The sequence below is a fragment of the Abramis brama genome (genome assembly GCF_963993115.1).
Source record: "Abramis brama genome assembly, chromosome: 17".
Lineage (NCBI taxonomy): Eukaryota > Metazoa > Chordata > Actinopteri > Cypriniformes > Leuciscidae > Abramis > Abramis brama.
The window spans coordinates 23,821,245-23,843,420 of NC_139979.1; the positions used below are offsets into that span (position 1 = coordinate 23,821,245).

The following is a 22,176-nucleotide window of genomic DNA, read 5'->3' on the forward strand; positions in this document are numbered from 1 at the left end:
CATTGATTGTATTGAAAATAACCTCAGAGGACTTCAGTTTTACTGTAAAGCTGTTGCAGTGTTCATCTAGACCGGTTTTGTACGTTGTAATGGAGGATTTGAGCTGGTCATTATTGCCAAACAAATCTTTTACGATAACAAGAACGCTCTGACTGTACATTATTTCTTATTAAGCCATACATAGACGTACGATATATCACCTGAGGGATATTAAATGACCTTTATATTCCTCATTCATTATTCTGGATGATCTGACAATCGATTAATTCATTGTCAATTCAAGAGCAATTTCATCATTTACTCTGTTGTGCCTGTAATCTCACTTCCATATTTCACCTTTCCGTCTGAAAAATGCCTCAAAGATTTCGACCATATAATCAACCAACATGCCAATCGCACGAATCCAGGTAATACTACTGCAACCAAAGGAGTGAAGTCATGTGCTCTTTTATTGCTTTTTATGTAAGATAAGGTATATATGAATGAATAAATAACAAAAAGCCAAATGTACTTAGTTGGATGTGGTTGTTTATCATTTGTGTTTACAGACCAACTAATTTCAAATGGATTTTTTGTACGATTCTACTGCCATCTTTCACGACAAAACTTCTGTCTGTTGGCATGATGCTGTAAACGGTCCTTTGCTCTACCTCTCTCCTTCTTTCTGTGAACTTGTCTTTCTCTCCTCTTTCCCTTCGTATGTTATCTGTCTATAACTCAAACCCTGTGTTGTCTCCTCTTGGTGGAAGAATCATATTCAGAAAAAGTAATACTTTGGATAAGAAACACTGTCATGATCAAATTTATGATTCAACATGTTCAGCAAACTATACAGACACAAATCCATTGATGTGGGACTGACTGATCTATAAGAGGTGTGATATAAAAGTGCTCTGTGACACGTACTGTATATCTATGCATGCTTTACTGAAGGTTATAAGATGGTTCTTCCAATGTGCTCTTCCTCGTCCTCCATCGAACTCTTTCTCTCTCTCTCTTACCCATACCCATCTCCTCTTCCTGCACGAACAAAACACCTCCCTGACCTTCAAGAATATTGCTATTTGTTTATTTTTCCCAAAAATAATGAAGAAACAAATAAATGAAGCAAACAAAGCCTTATTGCGCACTGTGTATTTTTAAGACATGGCAAAAAAGCCTGCATGCTATTGAGACCATTAGAACACAATTAAAGGCAAATAAAAATTCATCTGATATTCATCAATAGAATAATCAAAGATCCAATGATAAAAGTAATGACTTTGCAGCTTTAATTATGTAGTAAACAAAACTTTTTCATAACGAATGACTAGTGATTAAAGGAATATTCCAGGTTCAGGACAAGATTAAATTACATTATATGTAGCGTAATGTCAATAACCCCCTAAAAAAGTAGTAAAAATCTGGGTTACAGTGAGGCACTTACAATGGAAGTGAAAGGGGGCAATACATTTATGTTAAAATATTGACTATTATAATATTATAGCCATATGATGTAAAAACTATGCGTTAACTGATTTTAGTATGGACAAAATAACTTAAAACAGCTGTAAAAAATAAACCGCTTAAAAATAAAAGACAAATTAATGTTAGTGTTTTTATAAAAGAACAAGCTTCTTATTTCTGCCTTTAAATCCAAACATTTGTGCCGTTCACTTCCACTGCAAGTACACTGTAAAAAGTGATATGATCAATAAGTTGTGACAACATATATTTTTTACATTGCTTTAACGCATCAAAATAAGTTAAGCAATTTTCAACTCTTTTTTACAAGTTATACTTTAAACTGACTTTAAGAAAATTAGTTGAATCTTGTATAACTTAGTATAATGTAATTTAAGTTGAAATTACTTAAACATCCAAGTTGATTGTACTTAATTTAAGGTAGCAATGTTTTCGTTTCTCTGTAACTTTGATTTTTACTTCTTTTTTTTAAGAAAAAGAGAATTTGTTTGTGTGGTAATTAACATTGTCACAAATTATGTTAATTAAATCAGTGTTATTCTAGTATTATGTATATACTATAGCATCTATTAACATTTTGAATTAGTTTATTTTTATATTATCAGTTTTCATTTTAAGAATTTTGTGATGCTGAGTTTCTATTTTAATTTCTATATATCTTTTTTCTAACATTTTACTTCAAATTAAACATATTTCAACTGAACTTTTTCATCGAATATTTACATTTTATTTCATTTCAGCTTCATTTCAATTACCGAAAATGATTTATAATAGTCATTGTTCCCAAAACAACACATTATTGAACCTTGAATACTCCTTTAAATTTCACATTTACAGTGTAAAAAAAAAAAGGAAACCTAAAATGTGCTTCATGTGGCAACATTTAAATGAGCAAGTCGAAACATTTAGTATATCTGAATTAACCTGAAAACATTGGGTTACACCAAGACGAGTCGTTTTTTAAGGGCCAGATCAGGTATAAATAGCTCAAGGTAACAAATCTTTCATTTTTACACACATTTTTACAGTGATATAATAAGAAGTACAGCAGACAAACACTGGGATGGATTGGCAATGAGAGGGGAAGGCATTCAGTGAGATGTGTCAGACCGACTGTCCATATGTACAAATGTAATAGACAACGAAAAGAAACTCAACTGAATAAAAACATCTAGAAAGAAAGAGCATAAGAGTCCAGTCCGGAGAGTAGAGAATCAACCAACAAGTCAGATTGTGCAGCTCTGGTGCAGCGCTGCGACCCATGCTGGGCTCAAAGGCAGCACCGTAATATGGTTTGCCTCCCCCTGGAGGGCTGAATTTGAGTAAATTACAAAACAATAGACCTATAAAGGCTCCTCATCACTCTCTCTATCAGCATCCGCCTCTGTTTCAGGCACAGGGTGAAGAGAGGAGAGAGGGAGTGTGGAAGAAGAAGGGGAAGGCAGTTGCTCCTGAGAGGTGCAGACCGTACTTCTGCTGCTGTTGCCCGTGGCGACGTCACACTCTTTCTCCGCTTTCTGGACACAACTTCTAACTGACTCGTCTTTAGTCTCTCTTTTCACTCCCTCGCTCCACAGCTCTCTGTCCCGTGTGGGAGAGGACTGGATGGAAGGGGAATGAGAAGGCTTTTTGGCCTTGCGCCTCGCGTCTCTGAAACTGGCCAGAGGGGGACGCAGTCGCACTCCGCTACGAGTCGAACCCTCGATTGCTTTCTGGAGCTGGGTGTGAAAAGGAGAGAACAGCAGAATTATTTACTCGGACACACCAGCATATGACAGAAAGAATGTAAATATAAATGTAGACACAGGCGATAAATCATCTTTACCTCTTTAAGTGCGACCACCCCAACCAGTTTACCAATACTGGTTACATACGCATGACTGAGACCCAGCAGAGAGAACAGCGTGTGAGTCTGAAACAAACAGTGTGTGTGTGTGTACACGCACAATAATAAATAAAATAAAAATATATATATTTATATATAATAATAATAAATGTTTATTGAGCATCAAATCATCATATTAGAATGATTTCTGAAGGATCATGTGACACTGAAGACTGGAGTAATGACGCTGAAAATACAGCTTTGATCATAGGAATAAATTACATTTTAAAATATATTCAAACAGTTATTTTAAATTGTAAAATTATTTCACAATATTACTGTTTTTGCTGTATTTTGGATCAAATAAATGAAGGCTTGGTGAGCAGAAGAGACTTCTTTTAAAACATTAAAAAATCTTACCGTTCTAATAATTTTGGCCACCACTGTGTGTGTGTGTGTGTGTGTGTGTTAGGGCTGTCAACGTTAATTAAACGCACGCAATTAATTCAAAATCCTTAACGCGTTAAAATAATTGAATGCACATAAATGAATGAAGTACACATATTTTACATCACGCATGAACTTGGGAGCTGAACTGCAGTAATGATAGTTTGCTGTTTGATATTGAGATTTCTTTTGAGATAAATCGGCAGTGCGCTGTCGTAGACATGCAAATAATATCGCATGCCATTCTTCATGATTTGTGAATTCAGGTGACGCGGTCCCAAATCAGTGTTTTATTCACAGTGAATTTTATAATGCATATAGCTCCAAAAGTTGGACTGAAACCAGTGTCATCTTGACCTGCTTGATTTGTCAATCACTTGTTTTAGATTGAACCTGATTTGTGAATTTCAGAGCGTTTCTCACTGCTCTGTCCTTTTTTTCTTGTGTAATAATGGCAAACAGGCAGTGCCAATGAATAACGGTCCAAGCCGTTAGATAAATCAGCTTATAAGTTTACAAAACGCTCATCTAGTCGGGTCATGCTAGGCTCAAATATTTCACAATACATTTTTGGTCAGTTTACCCTTCCTCGAGTCCACTTCACTATTCCGATTCATGAAAGGTTTCACAGTCGAGTTTTTATCAGTTAACACTTAACACTGAGTGATTACTTCCCTATTCTGATTTGTGAAATAATTTGTGAATAATCTGTATGCTTAATTTCATAAGTGTGATTAATCAACAGGAGAGAACATCAGTGTGTGAGTGTTTACTTTTCCCAGTAGATTTTAGCGCGGCTCTTTGTTGCTAGGAAACTTTGTTTTTATTTACTGTCAAACGCGCGCCCGCGACATGGCATTTGTTTGTGTGGCTTGGCTAAATAGTAGGGCGTGGCCAAAGCCAGTTAAAGTATTTATTCTACCCATCTGCTCGTACTTGTTAGAAGAAGCAGTCGAACAACAGGAGAGAATATCAGTCTGTGAGTGTTTACTTTTCCCAGTAGATTTTAGCGCGGCTCTTTGTTGCTAGGAAACTTTGTTTTATTTACTGTGTCTTACTCTGGTAAAATGCGCGCCCGCTTGGCATTTGTTTGTGTGTCGTGACTTTTGAGTTTCGCTTGGCTAAATAGTAGGGCGTGGCCTGCTGTATTCATAACGAGGTATTAAGCGTGTATAAAATAGGTTAGTGCACGCGGCAGCCCTCATCGTGTGAAGACGAAGAGTGTAAAGACCAATGACTCTACCTGTGCGACTGAAGAGTGTAAAGACCAATGACTCTACCTGTGCGACTCAACCGAGCAAGGACCAACGAGGCACTTGAGTATTAATTTCTTGTTGTTTATTTAATTTTCTTGTTGTTTCCTTTCTCTTCTACACAACTTTCATCTGATCTTTCTTACACTATGCATTTTCAAATCCCTATTATTACTAAATTACTAAATACTATATTCTCTTTTCCTGTTGGTCTCTGGAATTGCCAGTCCGCTGTAAACAAAGCTGATTTCATTACATCTATTTCTAGTCATTCAGGTCTCAGCCTACTGGCCCTGACTGAGACCTGGATCAGACCAGAGGACACTGCCACACCGGCTGCCCTCTCCACTAGCTTCACTTTCTCACACACCCTTCGCCTGACTGGTAGAGGTGGAGGTAGGTCTGCTCATCTCAAACGATTGGAAATTTGATCCTTTACCACCTCTGTGTGACAACAGCTCATTTGAATTACATTCAAGTACCATCACTAGCCCTATTAAAATCCATTTTGTAGTTGTATATCGTCCCCCAGGTCAGCTTGGCAGCTTCTTGGAGGAGCTTGATGTGCTACTCTCATCCTTCCCTGAGGATGGTACTCCTCTCATAGTTCTTGGAGACTTCAACATAGACCTAGAAAAACCTCAGGCTGCTGATTTCCACACTCTGCTTTCATTCGACCTCAAACGAGTATCTACTGCGGCTACTCACAAATCAGGTAACAAATTGGACCTTATTTACACACGCTACTGCTCCACTGACCATACACTGGTCACTCCACTGCACACCTCAGATCACTTCCTCCTCACTCTCAACCTCAACCTGCCTCAGAACACAACACACACTCCTCCACAGGTCACCTTTCGGGGAAACCTACGCTAACTCTCACCCTCTCGCCTATCCTCTCTGGTCTCATCCACACTTCCTCCACCTGATCAGCTTTCAACACTAGATACTAATAGTGCAACTGATACTCTTTTCTCCACTTTAACACCCTGCTTGGACAACTTCTGCCCCCTTTCCTCCAGGCCAGCCCGCGCCACACCCTCTGCCCCCTGGTTATCTGATGCTCTCTGTGAACATTGTTCTAAACTCAGGGGTGCAGAGAGGAAGTGGCGCAAATCGAAAGATCCTACTGACCTTGGTCTTTATCAATCCCTCCTCTCTTCCTTCTCTGCTAATATCTCTACTGCTAAAATGACTTACTATCACAACAAAATTAACAATTCTTCTGACTCTTGCTTGCTTTTCAAAACCTTCTCCTCTCTTCTCAACCCTCCTCCTTCATCAACCCTAACAAGCTGACAATTTTGCCACATTCTTCATAAATAAAACAACCACCATCAGCGGCCAATTTACCAATCCACAAACTGACACACACATTTACCAGCTAACACACACATTCTACCCTCCTCCTCTCTACTTTCAGAGGCAGAAGTCTCCAAACTCCTCCTTTCCGATCACCCTACCACCTGTCCTCTTGATCCTATTCCCACTAACCTACTTCAAGCCATTTCATCCTCAGTTGTACCCACACTCACACACATCATAAACACCTCTCTTCACACTGGTACCTTTCCCACAGCATTTAAGCAGGCTCGGGTAACCCCACTGCTTAAGAAACCCACTCTAAATCCAGCACATCTGGAAAATTACAGACCGGTATCTCTTCTTCCATTCGTCGTGAAAACACTTAAACAAGTTGTTTTCAACCAGGGCCCGTATGTATAAAACTTCTAAGAAATGCTCTTAAGAATAGTCTTAAGCTTTGACTTAAAGGAACACTCCACCGTTTTTTGAAATAGGGCTTATTCACCTTCTTTCCTACATTTAGATAGGTGGGCAAATGCATTTTTGTCTCAGTGCATGCATTGTTTTAGTTTGACAGGGTCGGCGCTAGCTTAGCTTAGCATAATGAATGGAATCCTTTGTTGCCAGCTAGCATGTCCTGAGTAAAAGTAATATAAAAAAAAAAAAAAACCCACCTAATTACTTCTTGTGGCCTGCGTATTCACAACGAGTACAAATAGCAATGCAGATTAACACTAGGCGATTTCCTATGCAGATATAAAAACAACGTTTACAAGCAAACACATTTACAAAAAATAATGCCCATAACAGGTTCGAATATTAAAGGCTGACTAATATTCGTTCGAATATCATTATTTTTTTTAAATATTTGAATTATATTCGAATAACGAAGTTCGGAGTCAAAGCCCTATTTTGCATTGTGCAAAATTATCACAAATTAGTATTTATGCTGTGGAATCCTTTTGATGTGTGTCTCCTCATTTACAGTTGGAGCAACTATGCAAACATGAGTTCCATCAATGGATCCAACAACTCAGGAAAGCCCGAAATACTCAATAAAGTGGCTTTATTTTACTGCGAGATTTGAAGATCAATTGGAAAGTCAATGAACTGCCATATAGTATTGGCCAAAAGTGAGGCTAAGGAAAATTGACAGACTCACCCTTTATTCAAATAGTATTAAAAATGTGTTAAAGATTTTGTACGCGTATTGTGTAGTTGTGCTTGGAGTCAATTGTTTATTTGTGATAACACAATGAAACATGTCAAATTGTACAGACATAATTTTTAGCCAAGGCTGTCAAACAAATGAACAAGAGAGGACAATGAAATATTAATAACTATGTTGCAGACAATGTATGATTTATTTTTTTTCTCCTGTGAGCTTTTTAGTTTTTAAAAAAACCCTGTAGCTGCAGTTTGCCCTTTTTTCAACAATATTATTGATCTGCCTGGATTGACACCATTGTCTGAGAACTGAACTGAGCTGAACAATGACATCACTGTTTTCTCAGAGCGGCTGTATAATGAACTAAATAGATAACTAATGATCTTTTACAATGGAAATTAATCATCATTGAACTAACTTAAGCTGCACAATGACACTATTTTCTTCTAGAGCTGCTGTACAGCCCAAACTAACTTTGTTGCATTATTTTCCTGTTATCACTGTAAAGCTGCTTTGAAACAATCTGTACTGTAAAAAGTGACTTGACTTGAAATAATATTGTCAGATAAATATCTTCACTAAGTTTATTTTTATATTTATATATTTTAAATATTTTAAAATTTGAGGGAAGAACAAAACACTATTTTCCTCATATTTTGATGGTTTAAGCAAACTTGTAGGGTCATAAAAAAAAATAAAAAAAAAACTCTGCACATCACTTTTAGCCACTACTGTATTTGGTGTGGTCAGTGCCACAATAGTGCTATTAAGACCCTGCTTACTGTGGAATGATGAGCTCAAGTCATCACCGGTGCACTGCTGCTTTTGTCCTGAAGCCTGAAGATCCGATGGTAGCTGATCGTATCTCAGCCTGCCTGACAGACATTTCTGGCTGGATGAAGGAACACCACCTTCAACTAAACCTTGCGAAGACAGAGCTACTTGTGGTCCCGGCCAACCCAACACTTCATCACAACTTCACCATTCAGCTAGGCTCGTCATCCATAACTCCATCAAGGTCAGCCAGGAACCTTGGAGTGGTAATTGATGATCAATCGAACTTCACAGACCACATTGCTAGAATTGCCCGGTCATGTAGATTTGCCTTGTACAACATTAGGAGGATCAGGCCCTTCCTATCAGAGCATGCTACACAACTCCTTGTCCAAGCGCTTGTTCTATCCAGACTGGACTATTGTAATGCTCTCCTGGCTGGTCTTCCAGCTTGCACGGTCAAACCTCTGCAACTGATCCAGAATGCTGCAGCCTGAGTGGTCTTTAACGAGCCGAAGAGAGCACATGTCACTCCTCTCCTCACAAAATTGCACTTTTTGCTAGTTGCCGCTCGCATCAAATTCAAGTCACTGACGTTTGCCTACAGAACAACCACTGGCTCTGCTCCCTTTTACTTAAACTCATTACTTCAGACTTATGTGCCATCCAGAAACTTGCGCTCTGCAAGCGAACGACGTCTTGTGGTGCCATCTCAAAGAGGCACAAAATCTCTTTCTCGGACCTTTACCATTCCTGGAGGAATGATCTGCCTAACTCAAGCAGAGCTGCTGAGTCCGCAGCCACTTTCAAGAAACGGCTGAAGATGCTTCTTTTTCGACAGCACTTGATCCAATAATATTTACACTCTCTCTTCTATTCTATTCTATTTTTTTTTATTTAATTAACATGTACTGTGTTGGATTAAACTGGGAAGGGTCATAGCACTTGCATATTGTTGTCCTACTGTTAGTTTAACTGCTTCTATTGTTCTCATTTGTAAGTCGCTTTGGATAAAAGCATCTGCTAAATTAATAAATGTAAATGTAATAAGAATTATATTACAGTTATATATTATATACAGTATATATATATATATATATATATATATATATATATAGTATAAAATCACACACAATATATAAAGATGTATTTACATATACATTTTTTGAAAATCATATTTAAAATAATACTTGACATTTATATAACATTGAAAGACTAAACATTAACAATTAACATTAAATAAAAATAACAAATAAAATTTAATTATATAGAATTGTTATTCTAATAGAATCCTGTATTCTAATAGAATAACAGAATCCTTATTCTAATATTTATTTAAATATTGGAAAAATATATTAACACTTTTTAAATGTCTTTTTGTAATTTGTTTTAGGGCATATTTGTGACAGATATTTCACAATATTTTCTATATCCATAGAGGAATGGAATTAAAAATCCTATGTATATGGAAAAACTGTGACAGATATTTCACTGTGTTACAACTCCTTAATGCAGGAAATAATGAAGATGTTTTTTGTTTTTTTATCAAAAAACATTACCCAGAGGGCATGAAATAATGAGAGCTTTGGACTGACATTCACATACAGATAAAAGAATAATTCATAATTCACTTGGAAAGATATAAATCCTCAACGTAATACTCAGTATTTCATATGCGATCTCAATCGGATTGTGGATTACCTTATGCAGAGATGTTCTCTCAACCAGCTGAAAAGGTGAGGGGTCAACACGGATCTGATCAATGTCAATCGGCTTATCCAGCTCTTCCTCTTCCCACGTTTTGATCTGAACACCCCCAACACAACATAATCAGGGTCACTACGAGTGACTGACTGGAATTGCTGTGCTAATTGTGTCCGTCTGTCTGGACTGCAGTGGTAATAAATCAATGCATCACCCTACCTCTTCAGGAGTCATGTTATCAGCTACAGGAGGAGCTGCAGGGCTCTACAGAGAGGAATGAGAGGGAGACGGAGTGTCGGAAGCAGTACATGAATGTTTGGAGGATAACATCACAATTCACAGTAAAAATAACCCCTTGAATTTTTCATCTTGTTTTGCAAATCTAAATGCCCCACACAGCATATCTGACGCCACCTGCAGGTGAGAGCTGATAACTGCTGATGTGAAATTGTGCTCTCAGTGAAGTGAAAAGGACAAAACCTGTCACAAACAGCTTTTAAAACACAAAAATATAAAAATGCAAGATTTGTCTCCATCTAATTCAAATATGTGTTAAAAGCAATCTATTGATTTTTTTTTTTAAAGCAATTCATTTTAAATACTAGGAGTTATTGTATGAAAATATAGTAATAATATATAATTCAATATCGTGAATCTATAATTTTATATATATATAGAGAGAGAGAGAGAGAGAGAGAGAGAGAGATTTTTTTTAAACTATAATCCAGTGATTCTCAACCAGGGGTCCAGGCCCCGATTTAATATTTTTCATATTTTTTATATTATTAATATCATACTCCCAGTTTATGTTTATAACAAAAATGTGAAAAACAGCCGTTGTCACAATTATAGCAGAAATACTGGAAATTGGACATGCTGTTAATATTTACAATGGAAGTCTATTAGGCAAGACCAGGAAAAACTAAAAAAAATTATGATAATGATATAATGTAATATAGAATTAATTTAGTCACAATGTAACTACAGTGAGGAAAATTAGTATTTGAACACCCTGCTATTTTGCAAGTTCTCCCACTTGGAAATCATGGAGGGGTCTGAAATTGTCATCGTAGGTGCATGTCCACTGTGAGAGACACAATCTAAAAAAAAAAAATCCAGAAATCACAATATATGATTTTTTAACTATTTATTTGTATGATACAGCTGCAAATAAGTATTTGAACACCTGTCTATCAGCTAGAATTCTGACCCTCAAAGACCTGTTAGTCTGCCTTTAAAATGTCCACCTCCACTCCATTTATTATCCTAAATTAGATGCACCTGTTTGAGGTCGTTAGCTGCATAAAGACACCTGTCCACCCCATACAATCAGTAAGAATCCAACTACTTACATGGCCAAGACCAAAGAGCTGTCCAAAGACACTAGAGACAAAATTGTACACCTCCACAAGGCTGGAAAGGGCTACGGGGAAATTGCCAAGCAGCTTGGTGAAAAAAGGTCCACTGTTGGAGCAATCATTAGAAAATGGAAGAAGCTAAACATGACTGTCAATCTCCCTCGGACTGGGGCTCCATGCAAAATCTCACCTCGTGGGGTCTCAATGATCCTAAGAAAGGTGAGAAATCAGCCCAGAACTACACGGGAGGAGCTGGTCAATGACCTGAAAAGAGCTGGGACCACCATTTCCAAGGTTACTGTTGGTAATACACTAAGACGTCATGGTTTGAAATCATGCATGGCACGGAAGGTTCCCCTGCTTAAACCAACACATGTCAAGGCCCGTCTTAAGTTTGCCAATGACCATTTGGATGATCCAGAGGAGTCATGGGAGAAAGTCATGTGGTCAGATGAGACCAAAATAGAACTTTTTGGTCATAATTCCACTAAACGTGTTTGGAGGAAGAAGAATGATGAGTACCATCCCAAGAACACCATCCCTACTGTGAAGCATGGGGGTGGTAGCATCATGCTTTGGGGGTGTTTTTCTGCACATGGGACAGGGCGACTGCACTGTATTAAGGAGAGGATGACATGTATTGCGAGATTTTGGGGAACAACCTCCTTCCCTCAGTTAGAGCATTGAAGATGGGTCGAGGCTGGGTCTTCCAACATGACAATGACCCGAAGCACACAGCCAGGATAACCAAGGAGTGGCTCTGTAAGAAGCATATCAAGGTTCTGGCGTGGCCTAGCCAGTCTCCAGACCTAAACCCAATAGAGAATCTTTGGAGGGAGCTCAAACTCCGTGTTTCTCAGCGACAGCCCAGAAACCTGACTGATCTAGAGAAGATCTGTGTGGAGGAGTGGGCCAAAATCCCTCCTGCAGTGTGTGCAAACCTGGTGAAAAACTACAGGAAACGTTTGACCTCTGTAATTGCAAACAAAGGCTACTGTACCAAATATTAACATTGATTTTCTCAGGTGTTCAAATTCTTATTTGCAGCTGTATCATACAAATAAATAGTTAAAAAATCACACATTGTGATTTCTGGATTTTTTTTTTCCGATTATGTCTCTCACAGTGGACATGCACCTACGATGACAATTTCAGACCCCTCCATGATTTCTAAGTGGGAGAACTTGCAAAATAGCAGGGTGTTCAAATACTTATTTTCCTCACTGTATATTATCACCCAGCTCTTTATATAAATTGGATAGATAAAAGTGTCCTATTACATATGCATACAGCACACATAAGTAAAGCGATATATATACATAGAATCTCATTGCTTGTTTTGTTGCAAAATGTAAACGGTATTATCTGCCTCGAAAGCTGCTTTGAAACAATGTCTGTTGTGTGCTATATAAATAAATGTACAATCACTATATAAATACATTTGAATTGACTATAAACAAATACCAAAAAAATTGCTTAACAACTTTGTCTGTGCAAACCTTTGTATATCCAAACTCCTGTAATGTCAATGTAAAGCCGATAAACCTGTAATGCATTAATAGACTCCCATTGTAGGTCCATTACTGTACACAAGACTGTTTGTTTTACAAAATGAGGGATAAAATTATCATCTGAAGTAATCAACAGCATGGCATAGATGATTTCCTGCTTTAAAATGCACTCATGTTTTCAGTAAGTGACACAGCTCTAGGTTGTGCTGCCTTGGTAAGTGACAATCGTGTTAAAAGACACACCTCTGGCTCAGTCTGCCCCGATGAGGAAGACGAGGAGAAAAGACGATGAAGCGCCCTCCTCATGGACTGCAGGGCACCTGTTAGGATCAACTTAAACAGGTCAGTGTTGATGTCACAAACCTCTTCTGGTAAACATTTAGCTGGAATCAATGAGCTCCATGAATGCATTCCAACACGAAGTATGGTGAGTTGGTGTAGAGTTGGTTGTCGATTAGATAAAACCTCTGGGTAACATGTATATACTCACCAGATGTGGTGTGATTAGTGGAGATGTCTGTGGTTTTAGGGGATCCCAGTGGGCCGTTACGCTCTTCAGAGACTGTGTTACCCTGTTAATCATTTTAGTTACAGTGTAAGATTAGTACACTCAGATTATTTGCTTGATTTTCAGAAAAGAACATTGATTTGGCATAAAGCTCTGCTTATTGATGTCAGATCAGAGCACTTAAAATCAACCTCTGAGCAAAAAACATTCTCTTAGACGGCCTTCTGGGAACAGCAGTGTGTGAGAAAACTTCTAGAGCTCCTCTCACCTTATCTCCATTCTCCTCTCCGGCCTCCTCATCCACGAAGGTGAAGGACTCCCAGCTGACCTGTGACCCCGGGCTGGGCATGCCCTCACCTCGGTTATAAACCCGCCTCTCGGCTGAGAGCCACCAATCAAAGGCGGCCTGAAGTTCACATCTCTCAATTGAGCCCAATAGAATCATTGACTCTGGGAATGGGAAAAGAATTTACATTTACACCAATTTCAAATATTCGCAGGAATCATGATCATACACCTACACATGTTACAAGATCCTGTTGAAAAGTCTAGCTTAGTTGATCATCAGTATATATTAACTAGCTTTTTAACTAGTTAAACCAGCCAGACATCCTTGGTCAACCAGCTTCACCAGAAAGCCCGTGCTGGTTGACCAGCGATGAACAGCGTGGCACAAAAGCTGTTCCTGCCTTCAAGTAAAAAAAGGTACTTCTAACTTCTCATAATAGCAACTTTGTTTCTCATAATTACGACTTTACTTCTCACAATGAGACTTCAAATCTTGCAAGGTGACTTTATCCCCCAGTTTCAAAGACAAAGTTTAAGTCTAGTCCCAGACTAAAATGCATGTTTGAGTAACTAAAAGCAACTTGCATTGCTCTATCTTGTAAATATGTCACTGCCATTGTTTTGTCTCAAGATGCACACCATATTTACAATAAATGTACTAGTTGAACTAAGTCCTAATCCTGGCTTAATCTAAGCCCTGTTTGTGAAACCGGCCTTTAACTCACAATTGTGACTCATAATTATGATTGTTAATATGACTATTATTTTTAACTTTATCTCACAATATGCATATTTTTTTATTCTGCAGCGATAATGGGCTTCCATATTATATGTTGCATTATGACTTTATACCTCATAGTTGTGACTGTTTCTCGTAATTGAGACTTTATTTCTCACAGTTTGACTTTATACCTTGCAATGCGACTTTGTATCTCACAATTGTGACTATTTCTCTTAATTCTTTCCCCGCCATTGACTGAATTTTCCGGAAATCCATGATTTCACTGCTGTACAGTAGGGTGGGCTATTAAGCATCTTCTGAAATAGTACTAATTCTCCGGATCAAAATGTGAAGCAGCAGCAGAAACAAGCATTGCTTACGTGTAGCGCGATCATCAAACATTAAACAGCATATAAATCAAAACTGCCAAACGGTATTGAATTAAATGTCAAACCCACAAATAGGTTATATGACTGTGCAAGCTTTGGGGGTGTTGATGGATACGATCTCCTCGGCCTGTTTTCATGATCATCGTTCTGAATCCGATCCAGACGTAGTAGTCAACAAAAACGTGATTTTGCGCAACTTTTTATTCAAAACGTAGCTTTTTGAAACTTACCCACATTTAAGTGTTTATATAAAATGCATGCAAGGTTCATGGCATGAAGCAAGAATTAAAAAAATATATCATATATCTTTCTTTTGAATATATATGACCCTGGATCACAAAACCAGTCATAAGTAGCACGGGTATATTTGTTTAAACAATACATTGTATGGGGCAAAATTATTGATTTTCTTTTATGGCAAAAATCAGGATATTAAGTAAAGATCATGTTTCATGAAGATATTTTGTAAATTTCCTACCGTAAATATATAAAAAATGTATATTTGTGAGTGAATGTAGCACAATCGCAAACATAAATGGACAACTTTAAAGGCGATTTTTTCAATGTTTCGATTTTTTTGCACCCTCAGATTCCAGATTTTCAAATAGTTGTATCTCGGCCAAATATTGTCATATACATGAAAAGCTTATTTATTCAGATTTCAGATTATGAATAATCTCAATTTCAAAAAATGTACCCATGGTTTTGTGGTCCAGGGTCACATATTGTATGTTCAGATATTCATACATATTCTAGGGGCCGTGAAGGTTTTGTAAAAACAATCAAAATGGCCGGCCGGCTGGCAACTTAAAAAAAAAAAATGACGGGAAAGAGTTAATTTTGACTTTATATCTGATAATCTGACCTTATATATCATAACTGAGAATGTATTTTGTTTCTTGTAACTGTGACTTTATTTCCCATAATCAGACTACTTATCTCACAATTACAGAGGAAATAGTCTTCCATACATCTGTTTCTCCTAATATCGCACAATGTGACTTTGTATTTTACAACTGCAACTATTTCTTATAATTGCAACTTTATTTTTCTGACAATGTGACTTCATACACATGATTCAGATTTTTTTCCCCCACATAAATTTTTTTATTCACCCAACACAGACCTTTGGAGTCAACGAGCGGGATGGTTTTGAGAGACGTGGACTCCAGCAGATCTTTCAGCTCTCTGTAAGTGGACTGAGGTGACAGAAACTTTATTTTCTTCACCATGATGTCCTCCACAAAGATATTATATTTACTGCCGTGCAGAGAAAGAGAGAGACAGATATTTTACGTCAAGAGCCAAGGTAGTTTCTGTCCATCATTTTTTCATTTCCCTTGTGTGGGACATAAAGAGCCACATCATCAAACAAGTTATACTATTTGAGGGGAAACAAAGGTCAAAGACACTATCATCAATTCAGATCCAATACCGCATCTAAATACGTCAGTCTCCAGAGGTCTAGTAGATGTACCTGATGTGGCCAATGCCGAGCTCTGGGAGATAGGGCAGCTTTTTGACCTGAATGATGGAGTCATAAAGAGATGGCTGTAGGCCCTGTGCCACCATGTTGGCAAGAATCACGGCCACCATCATGGGCAGAATGTGTGAGATTTGACCCGTCAGTTCAAAACAGATCACTGCAGTTGAAACTGTGTGAGTGACTGCTCCTGTCATAGCTGCTGCCCCTACACACACACACACACACAGGGACAAGCAAAGCGTCAGATTTCGACAATTTGAAAGGGGAAGCATGTGAGAATTATAAATCTGCTACTATAAGAGTAAAAAGGCATTTTAGGGGTGTGAAGGATTGGCTGGAAGGGGAATATTTGCAGACCTATCACTGCGTAGCCTCCAGGCAGGATTTGATACACGATCCCATCAAACAGAATTCCGTTCGGGAAAAGCGTGGCCATGATCTCACCCACCAAACGGCCGAATGCTGCTCCTGCTTGTTTCAGAAACATTATCATATTATCTCAGTCACATTACAATTAAAATTATGATATGTATTATCTTATTATATAATTATTTTAACCCTATACACAAATTTCTAAGGCCTTTAAATTATCAACATGATCAAAACTTTGCTGAAAAACCTATTGCACGCAATCTTCTACCTGACCTGTCCTCTGATTGATAGTTCATACATTTTTAGCAAGTAAAATGCCTCTTAGTATAATTCGAAAAACATCAAAAAGTAGTTACATTTTAAGCTTAAAAAATGAGAAAAGAATGACTGACCCAGTATAAAAACAGGCATGAAAGCTCCAGAAGGGACCGGCATTGTTGTAGAGACCGCAGACATCCAGAACTATGCATGTATGAATGTGGGAGGAAACAGAAATTAGCATTCACACAGCATACGTTATGAAATATGGTTATATAAATCTTTCCGTAGCAGTCAAACAACAGACGAGCACCTTCATGACAAAGAAGAGGAGGAGGATGACGAAGACGCTGACTTGTGGGTGGAGCCAGGCAGCAGAGCGACCCAATCCGGGAGGGGCCGGTAAACCCCAGATCTTTGTCCAAGTGAAGTTATCAAATAGTGAATTAATGCACTCTCTGGGCATCAGCTGTGTGACAAAAGAGAAACCTTAAACAGAGACTCCACGCTTTCTTGCTCTATTGCAGCTCTTTAATGGCAGTGTTGTAGCTCAATAAACTAGCTTCAAATGAAGTTGACATTCAGAAAGTGAAAACCTTTTCTATTATAGAATGGTGTTGGAACTATGTAAGGATATTAATCTCAATTTAAAGGGACACTCAGTAATTTTTTTCTAATTACTAGTTTTAAACAAATAATGAACAGCAAATATCCGTAATATGATGAATACTCGCATGAGATGAAGAATCTAGGCATCTGTCTTAAAAAAGCTGTTTCTACATGGAGTGGGTCACCCCATTATGGATGCCGCCATGTTTTGGTCACATGACCAGTCATTTCAAATATATCAAGAGTTACCAATAATTACGATGACCTGCACATGATGTGGGTGGGGAAACCAGATATTGTGGCCACAATTGAACTTAAATTAAAATACAACATGGCTAATGATTTAACTAAAACAAGAGAACAAATTAATAAAGCATGGCCAGCCATAAATTAACAAGTTGTGGGGATTAATTGTTCAATTGTATATATATGTAAATCTCAGGTGTGTCATGTATGAGGTGCCATAGATAACAATAATAAGGATAATAATAATACTAATATGTGAAAAAGCGCCAGTGCTAGATGCGCTTTATAGCATAAACATACAAGCAAATCTAAATGAACACAATATACAGTACATACACAACAGATACAAACTACAAAGATAAGCAAGCAAGTGAAACGTAAGAAAACTTTACTGAGCGCACTTTTAAAAGATCCATTTTAAAGCAACACTATTACACCAATAATTTGGTGCATCTTCAAAGGCTGTTTTTAAATATGAGCTCTTGTAAACAAAGGAAACTGGTTAACTTTGAGTAACACTGCTCTATAGACGTCTACTTTAAAAAAAGTAAATACACACCTCTCCAGCCATGAACTGGCCGAAGCCCGGAGGAAATGTGAAGGAGGATATAATTAGTGTCACGGCACCAGGGTAAATCAACCGACTACAACAAACAAACACACACAGATGTAATTAATTACCACTGTGATGGCGTGTTACAATGATGTTGATTTTTATTCATTTGCAATAAAAGTGAAATAGTAGAATAATAGAACAGTATAGAACAGTAAAAACTGTTTATTAAATAAAACTAAAACAGATTATTTAAAAAGAGTATTCATGTGTAATTGGTGACTTGCTGTTTTGTGAGAAAGCGCGTAAGAGCCGTCTGTCTCCTCATGATCAGAACAACTTGTCTGTTCAGATAGACAAAGAACGCCCCTAGAAACCCACACGAGATCCTACACACACATACACATTTAGAAATATATCAGCTAAGGAACAAAAATGGCAACATCTATTTGAAGAAACAACAGTTTTACAAAACATTTTCTATCAATGCTACATTTAAGGTAAAGGTTTTTTTTAGCGGTGCAAGAACGCATGTATGATGTATACACAAGCATACAGTACATGCACATACACTAACTCACATACACACCCGATTATTGCAAAAGCTGGCAGTTCCTGCAGGTCAAAAGGGAAGTCCATTCGGAAGTTTGTACGAAACAAAGCTGTTATCGTGACTGGGGGGGAAGAAACAACACTTGAAATTCGCATCTGAAATTTTTGAATTTGTGATATTGCTTTTATACTTGAAATAGTTCAATAAACAAGTTAATTACAAGTAATTTACATTTTAAACACAATATTGCCAGTTACTTTGTCTATTTTTGCTCCGCAAATGAAAACCATTCCAAATGAAGACAGTAAAGTAGGATAAAACTTGCTGTCTCCAAGCAACACACTATAGTGGTGTTTCATTGATGAAATATTATTCTAAATTAATCTGTAGAGTGAATGATTCAGTGACTCACTTATCTAATAGTGTAACAATGTAACCCGCAAACATCCCCAGCACTAATACACAGACTGCAAACACAGAGTGATACAAAGAATGTAACGTCTCAGTACTGCTGGATTGTATATCGGCACTTTTTGAACACTTATCAAAATGGAGGACCGGAACAAATTGTTGAATAATGTTTTTAATTTAAAGAGATCAGTAAGCAGTGGACAGCTTGACATATACCATGAAATTAATTTATTATTCATTTATCATATCTGCTTGTGTGCGCGTCTCACCAGAATCTTTGTTCCACACGGACAGTACTCGGAATATGAAGGCACTGAATGTGGCAGCGAAATATCCTCTCCAGTAATTCCTCACTGCAAAATATGTTGACGTGACCTCGATACTGAACAACACACCTGGGAGACAGAGAGAGCAAGAATAAATATAGATGAAAAAAGAAAGTTAAATAACAGCAGAGAAAGAAGTTCAGAGAGTGAACAGAAGGGTGCAAGAGAGGTGAAAAGTAATAACAACAATCAATAAATAATATTTTATAAATAATAATAAATCAATAATTAGATTGTTAATAAACAATAACTTAAAAATATAGCTGCAAGCAGAAATGCAGGGCCAAGCTCCGAACAAGGCACCATATTTTAAGCACAGCAAGCACAATAAATACAGCATGTAGAGCAAGCATAACAATCACAGCAAGCAGATCAAAGTGCATCACACTAAACAGCCAAAGGCTCTACAGTGTGAATCTCAAAAGCACAAAACACTATTTTTTTGTATAAATGCACTGCATTTATTTTAAGCAATGTCTGGAACAGAAGCAACGTTTGGACAATTTCTGGCAACGGTACCTCTTGCAGTCTGGGCATGTTCCACATGGGATTCAAACTAGTGTTGTCAAAAGTACCAACTTCGGTACCAAGTCGGTACTGAATTTTTAAAAATGTGACGATACCAGCATTTCGAACGGATTTTTAAACACCTCTGGTTGGCCATTGCGTTCACGCGCTCAATGTATATGTCTGTGATAGGCTACAATGATCAACTCTTCAAAAACATGTTGTCTTTATTTTTATTTAATACTGTGAAGCTGCTTTGATACAATCTGTATTGTGAAAAGCGCTATATAAATAAACTTGACTTGACTTGACTTCACCAAGCACTCTTACACAGATTCACACAGGAGCGTTTGAAAGCAGGCTTCTATCAGCGGATCCCTAATATATCCTGCTTTCAAAAGCTCCCGCTTATAGTTCTTTCTGGATGTTAAAGTATCATACCACAAAGCTAACTCCCCAGTTTAAATTATTCATTTTTGTAATTATGAAAATCCTTCTGGATTTTCTTCCACCCGCCAGGATTTGAAATCGGTAGAAACGTAACATCACGAGTTTCCTCTACATGCTCAACATGCATATGTAAATCAAGGTTTTCTCATGGCTGTGAAACAAAACTCTTTCAAAAGATCAAAGTATTACAAATATATGGCTGAAGTTTATTTTTAACAAAGTGCCCGAGCGATTAAACAACAAAAGTTTAGTTTGTTTGTCTTTACACACCAGACACCAGTTTTCTTTCTTATGCTGTACGTGCTGTCGTTTTTTTTTTTTATATTTTGTGCTGAAATCTACGGCAGTGACAAGTATTTTGTCCTCTGACTGAGGCAACGACCTTAGGTACATCTTTAAGTGTGTTTGTAATAAATATTTAGCTATTATGAGACCAAGTGTGTCATTGAGTGCCGCTAGTCAAATAAGTCAAATCACACTGTACATGGATTAACAATGTTTTCTTGAGGTGAATAATATATTGTGTGAAGAAAGCATAGTCAAGTTGAATATATGCTGATGTAGTTTATGCAGTACGTATATATATATACACGTGTATACTGTATGATTAAATTCATGGCAGTGGGCATTTACTTAAGATTTAAGGAATGGCATTTAAAATAAGGATGGAATGAGATCATTTTTACAAATATTTGAACTTTTTAGTGCTAAAAACTTTGCTTATGTTATAAGCTAACCTCCAGAAACATAATATAAAGGTCTGAAAATGCATTGCATGTCTCCTTTAAGCGAAGTATTTTATCATCATCAAAGATCTTAACAAGAAAAATTAAGTTACGCAAGCTCAAAAGGAATTTACATTCACAATTTCACACACATACACTTAGAAATCCACATTCACTCTCTAAAAGTACTTAAATGTTTTAGCACACTCTTTATCATGCTCTCCTCTGAGTATACACACTGTTTAAGATACATAAAACATGCACAGCATCTGAATTTATAACACCCGGGTGCTTTTAACTGTGAAGAGTTGATGAGGTTAATTATTCAGCAGGCATCAAGCTGAAAGAGAAGGAAGAGGAACTGAAATCAACAGGGACAGAAAGAAGGGGAGATTTTTTTACCTCCAAGAGGAGTCCCGAAACAGCAGCCCACCCCAACAGCACATCCTACTGTCAGTATGTCTGTGTAACAATAGGGGTTCTACTGACACCAATACAGAAAATAGAGAGGGGGGAGAGGGGGGAGAGGGGAGAGGGGGGAGGGGGGGAGGGGGGGAGAGAGAGGGAGAGAGAGGGAGTTTGAGGTGAAAGCAAAAAGGAGAACAAGGGTGTTAGAGGGGAGGGAGATGAAGGGATGTAAAGAGAAGAATAGATTTGGAATGTCAGCGAGTACATTGCGTGGGAGGGAGAGAGAAGTAAAGATGAAAGAGAAATAAGAAGAAAGAGTACAGCCGAATGGAAGCAGAAATAAAGGGAATGATGGATAAAAAGAAGCAAAGGATTAAGTGAATAAGTGAATAAAAATTGTGTGGATTCGTTCAATGTCGCAACGAAAGGCAAACCAAAGCTTTACACAAATACCACAAAGCACAAACACACTAAATAAGGGAAAGGAGATGAGAGAGGAATAAATATTATGTTTTGAACTCTGATACATGGTGCATATACATGGTACAACGCAA

At 37.6% G+C, this 22,176-nt stretch overlaps 1 protein-coding gene across 1 annotated transcript in view; it reads right to left on the minus strand.

Moving 5' to 3' along the window:
• Positions 1-1,124: 1,124 nt before the first annotated feature.
• Positions 1,125-22,176, minus strand: part of clcn1b (chloride channel, voltage-sensitive 1b) — a 40,996-nt gene continuing 19,944 nt past the window's right edge. Inside the window, exons 7-23 of the mRNA XM_084089529.1 lie at positions 21,617-21,695; positions 19,476-19,601; positions 18,832-18,916; positions 18,530-18,631; positions 18,249-18,333; positions 17,148-17,303; positions 16,969-17,038; positions 16,562-16,672; positions 16,196-16,409; positions 15,845-15,978; positions 13,589-13,770; positions 13,303-13,384; positions 13,056-13,132; positions 10,163-10,207; positions 9,941-10,045; positions 3,290-3,376; positions 1,125-3,182 (exon numbers count right to left, since the gene is read on the minus strand). Coding sequence (XP_083945655.1) covers positions 2,808-3,182; positions 3,290-3,376; positions 9,941-10,045; positions 10,163-10,207; positions 13,056-13,132; positions 13,303-13,384; positions 13,589-13,770; positions 15,845-15,978; positions 16,196-16,409; positions 16,562-16,672; positions 16,969-17,038; positions 17,148-17,303; positions 18,249-18,333; positions 18,530-18,631; positions 18,832-18,916; positions 19,476-19,601; positions 21,617-21,695 — 2,115 coding nt within the window. The 3' untranslated portion in view covers positions 1,125-2,807. The remainder of the gene's footprint in view (positions 3,183-3,289; positions 3,377-9,940; positions 10,046-10,162; positions 10,208-13,055; positions 13,133-13,302; positions 13,385-13,588; positions 13,771-15,844; positions 15,979-16,195; positions 16,410-16,561; positions 16,673-16,968; positions 17,039-17,147; positions 17,304-18,248; positions 18,334-18,529; positions 18,632-18,831; positions 18,917-19,475; positions 19,602-21,616; positions 21,696-22,176) is intronic.